General features: G+C 36.1%; 1 protein-coding gene across 1 annotated transcript; it reads left to right on the top strand.

Annotated features, from left to right (window-relative positions):
• Nucleotides 1-188: 188 nt before the first annotated feature.
• LOC134236557 (uncharacterized) lies at nt 189-991 on the top strand. The gene is made up of 2 exons (XM_062718726.1): nt 189-382; nt 507-991. The coding sequence occupies exons 1-2, from the start codon at nt 265-267 to the stop codon at nt 989-991; spliced, it is 603 nt and encodes a 200-aa protein (XP_062574710.1). The 5' UTR covers nt 189-264.
• Nucleotides 992-5371: the final 4380 nt, after the last annotated feature.

The raw sequence follows: 5371 nt of genomic DNA, 5'->3' as shown, positions 1-5371 counted from the left end.
ATATAGGCCTATTCTAAATATAAAATAAAATTGCATAAATTTTACATTTTTGGATGTACACTTTTTTGGGTTAATTGTGTGACTTTGCCTTACTGAAAGACAACATTCGTTGAGGTGAGCTCTGTAATCTCTGATTACCAATGTTTAAAAATATTTTTAGGAGATCCAAAATCTCTGATGAATGTGTTGTATCTAAATAATACAATGCATTTCGGAATGCGCAGTAGGATTGAACATGTCAACCTGAGGTAGGGTGATGTGACAATGAAAGTTACTTCAACGGGAGAAGAGTACTTAGAATACGCAGAAAGAGCAACTAAGACAAGAACTGGGATAACGAGTGACACCAGGAATTTCGCTCCGAAAATGTTTGAGGATAGAGGTAAACATTAATTTTAAAGAAAAAAATGTACACATAGCTAAGCACAGATATCCTGGAACTCATGTTTAAAAGAATGTATTGTGCTAAATTTTTATATAAGTACTATGTATCTTATATCATGCAGGTAATCCCAGATGCCCTGTGTTAGCTTACAAAGAGTTTGCCAACAGGAGACCTGAGGCAATGAAAAAGCCTGAGTCACCATTCTACATAGGCATTTCAAGAAATCCAGAGAAAGCCTGGTTCATTAATCAACCTATGGGAAAAAACACAATTGGAAATATTGTTAAGGTGATGTGTGAAGCTGGTGGCATTCAAGGAAGAAAAGTAAATCATAGTGCTAGGAAAACGGCCATTACTTCCCTTGTTCATGCAGGTGTTCCCCCAACCTTGATTCAGCAGTTGTTCGGTCATAAAAATGTTAACTCGATAAATAATTACAGCACTGCCTCAAGTGATCAGCAGAGACATATGTCCTCAATTCTCACTAATTATTCAAGTTTATCTGAAAACGTATATCCAGAACAACAAGCAACTGAATCTTCGATTCCATCCCCAGATTGTTCATCTCTACCACTGGCTCCCATAATGTCTATATGTCATCAGTGATCAGTATGAAACATTGACCAGGTTACATTAGTAACTATAGAAATGTGTGATAAAATTATTAATTTAGTCAATGGTTATTAAAGTGTATTTGTTCTGTGTTCTGTGTTCTGTGTGTTATTACTAAGTATGTAATAAATATAATAGTACATACCCTTTTCCATATCACACCCTGTATCAGCCCTCGACCAATATCAGCCAGAGGGCCTTCGGCCCTCTGGCTGATATTGGGGGCTGGGCTATACAGGGTGTGATATGGAAGAGGGTATGTATTATTCTCTATATAACACCGACCAAGTTCAGTTGCTGGAAAGTTGTTACATATACATGATACATATACTCAGGTGACCTATAAGGCCCATGGACCTCTTGTTTCATTTTCTTGTTCATCTGTATGTACGTTTACCTCTGTATTGTATATGTAGGTGCAAATTTGTTCAAATCTTGACTTGCTGGGCAAGGATGGCACCATAAGAAGTAAACGAAGCTGTACATAGAAATTTTTTGACTTATTCAAGAACTAGAGAACTGCAATATGTAAACTTGATATCAAGACTAAATATACTTGGATTTGAAAAGTAACTAGATAGACAATATAATTATCTACTTATCAATATTTTATAAAGTTGATTAAGGAAGTTACCAAGGTGAGCATTATGACATATAAACCTTTATTTGTTACAGTGGTGTAAGATTAATTCTTGTTAACTTTAATGCTTGTTTACAGAGGAGGCCACCTATTTTTGTTGTATGGGTACTTCACAAAGAAGAAGTAATGGCTTTAGACACATACTTATCTTTGTAAGTAAAACTTGGTCCAGTAAAGTCTGTATTAGAACAAGCAGTCTGGAAGTAGTGTTAGTTAAAAGATAACTGAAAATAAGAAAATAAGAGCAACCCAAAACAAATTAAAAGCAAATCATTATTGAATGTTATTTATAAATATTTACATTTGCAAATGTTTTCCTTTATATAACACTACTGAAAGCAATGCGTATCTATAACTGTATAAATACTGGTACGGGGTCAAGAGGTAATAGATTTGCGTATGGATAAACTTTCGACCTAATTTCTCAGTGAAGTCATAAAGGGTCGACGGGCGTTCAGTGGATTACGAACATGCCGTTGGGTTTGAAAAATAATGCATTTCACACGTTAAAAGTCACACTCAGGCAAATATGAAGTATGAATAAGTCACAAATGTAAATATAAGTAATAAGGTATCATTTTTAAAACATCTATCAGGCCATAAACACAGGTTGGTACGAGATCAAATTCATCATAAAGCCCTATGGGCTTTATAGAATTTAATCTCGTTACCAACCTGCATTTATATCCTGATAGATGTTTTAAAAATGATACCTTATTTCTTAATTAAATCACATAGGTAGTTAGGTACATATGTACTGATTTATCAAATCATAAATATGCTTGTTGTCAGAGATTTTTTGGGACATAAACTCAGGAGGAGTTGATTCCTATTGACCATGTGGGGTGGGTCGATCAGTGTGCTTAGATTCCTCTTCTGCCATAATGGTCATCGAGGTTTGGAAACAAAGTAGAATAAACATTGTTTAAGAATATCCCTTACATATTGCTTAAATAGAACTCGAATGAAAAGAATTTGAGATAATTTGTTTGGTTAATTAACATTGACTGAGATGTGCAATGCCTATATTTTCATGTTTATTATTTCAGTAAATATTCTTCACCAGATTTTGTTGAAGCCTTTTCCAGTGAGTTAATATCAGACCTGTCTACTTGTAGTGATGAACCATGGTATTTAGGTAAGGGTCTAATTCATACTAAACTTGCTATATTTGTGCTTGTACATCTATTATATAGTTATCAGAATCTTTAGCTCTTCATATATCAATTAAAAACAGTCTATCTCCAACTTTGTGAGACCTTCATGTTGTAAAATGTAAGTAAAAAACGTGTGTTTGTAAAATAGACTGAGCCTTTTGCCCAATCCTATTTTATAAAATACAGGTGACTCGAGATCTCTTGAAGTTCAAGGGACCGCAAGAAATGTTCGAGAGATCGGGGGGTTCGAGAGATAGGAAGTAAATAAAATCCGGAAATTTCATTTCCGTTCATCAATGTTGTATATACCGGAAGTATTTGTAAACAAAGTTTGTTTCCAATCGTATTTTCCATGTAATTTACTTATATTAACGACAATTATCGTATTTTGAATAAATAAATTGATTTCCTAAAGGTTCAATATTTATTTGTTTTTTAGCTCACCTGAGCCGAAGGCTCAAGTAAGCTTTTCTGATCACATTTTGTCCGGCGTCCGTCTGTCTGTCAGTCTGTCTGTCCGTATGTCTGTAAACTCTTCACATTTTCGACTTCTTCTCAAGAACCACTGGGCCAATTTCAACCAAACTTGCCACAAAGCATCCTTGGGTGAAGGGGATTCAAGTTTGTTCAAATGAAGGGCCACACCCTCATTCAAGGGGAGATAATTGGGAATTAATGAAAATTTGGTGCCATGTTCTAAAAATCTTCTTCTCAAGAACCACTGTGCCAGGAAAGTTGAAACTTATGGGGTAACATCCTCAGGTAGTGAAGATTCAAGTTTGTTCAAATCATGACCCCCGGGGGTAGGGCGCGGCCAAATTGGCCGACCAAAGTATTACATAGAAATATATTGGAAAATTCTTTAAAAATCTTCTTCTCAAGAACCACTGTGCCAGGAAAGATGAAACTTATGGGGTAACATCCTCAGGTAGTGTAGATTCAAGTTTGTTCAAATCATGACCCCCGGGGGTAGGGCGGGGCCAAAATGGCCGACCAAAGTTTTACATAGAAATATATAGGAAAATTCTTTTAAAATCTTCTTCTCAAGAATGACAGAGCCATAATTCATCAAATTCATATGGAAGCATCCTCAGGTAGTGAAGATTCAAGTTTGTTCAAATCATGACCCCCGGGGGTAGGGCGGGGCCAAAATGGCCGACCAAAGTTTTACATAGAAATATATAGGAAAATTCTTTAAAAATCTTCTTCTCAAGAATGACAGAGCCATAATTCATCAAATTCATATGGAAGCATCCTCAGGTAGTGAAGATTCAAGTTTGTTCAAATCATGACCCCCGGGGGTAGGGCGGGGCCAAAATGGCCGACCAAAGTTTTACATAGAAATATATAGGAAAATTCTTTAAAAATATTCTTCTCAAGAATGACGAAGCCATAATTCATAATATTTATATGGAAGCATGCTCAGGTAGTGTAGATTCAAATTTGTCCAAATCATGACCCCCGGGGGTAGGGCGGGGCCAAAATGGCCGACCAAAGTTTTACATAGAAATATATGGGAAAATTCTTTGAAGAATAGCAAATCCATGATTGATCATGGGATTACTTTTGGATTTTAACTTTTCAATAATAAACCAATTTCTACTTTTTCTAAGCTACAGTACTCAGGTGAGCGATGTGGCCCATGGGCCTCTTGTTATTTCATGATTAGGGTACATGAAACCTAAATAGCAATTGTCGGTTTGGCTGTTCCGCAGCTTGATCAGGTCCTTTACCAGTGTTCGTCAGATTTCTCGTAATCAGTATTCAACATGTTCAATCCTTGTTTGCCATACTGGGATTATGTACACTGAACTAAAAGTTCATAGTCTATAAGAACTTTTTGACACATATGTTTTCAAATTATTTTCTAAAAATTATCGTCTTGGTTCAAGTCAAAATAAGTTGAGAAGCAATTCGTTTATAATTTACCAATTATAACCAATTCATTATATCAACACAATGACAACCGACAGGTTTAGTGTCATCTATGTAAACACACAGTTAACACCTCCATGCCAGCCCCAGGCATTTACTGATATCCAGGTAAGTCAATCTAAACTTCGAGAGATAGAGAGTGAAAAACAATGACGTGTAACGAGACCCATGTCATGGTTTAGGAGATAGAGAACTTCTAGAGATAGAAGTTCGAGAGATCAGGAGTAAATTTGCTTATTTATATAGACTAAAAAAAGGGACCGGAGGTTCACTTCGAGAGATCGGAGTTCGAGCCATCGAGAGTCACCTGTATTTATACACTGTAATTTACCTTATGTGAGACCGCTGAACTCTTGTACAAATATCACTCTATACTACGTATTTGCACACAATGTATTTCTCTAGTGGAAAAAAACTAGTTTTTGTCTTTGAATTTTATGTAGAATGTCATTAGCTCACCTGAGCCGAAGGATCAAGTGAGCTTTTCTGATCACATTTTGTCCGTCGTCCGTCCGTCCGTCTGTCTGTTCTTACGAGAGGTACATTGTGGGGTAAAATTAACGTATTTTCCAGCAGTGTGGGGTTTTTTGGGTACTGTGGGGTGAACCCCATAATGAAGAGGTCTAATTACGTTCAAAATTA

Source organism: Saccostrea cucullata, unplaced genomic scaffold, assembly GCF_032062105.1.
Source record: "Saccostrea cucullata isolate Sc308-1 unplaced genomic scaffold, CSIRO_AGI_Scuc_v1 ctg23191, whole genome shotgun sequence".
Taxonomy (NCBI): Eukaryota; Metazoa; Mollusca; class Bivalvia; order Ostreida; family Ostreidae; genus Saccostrea; species Saccostrea cuccullata.
This window is presented reverse-complemented; position numbering and strand designations above follow the sequence as displayed.

Coding starts and splice junctions, on each gene's coding strand:
- LOC134236557 (XM_062718726.1), top strand. CDS start 265: ATGAAAGTTACTTCAACGGGAGAAGAGTACTTAGAATACGCAGAAAGA. Junction 383..506: donor GAAAATGTTTGAGGATAGAG/GTAAACATTAAT, acceptor TATATCATGCAG/GTAATCCCAGATGCCCTGTG.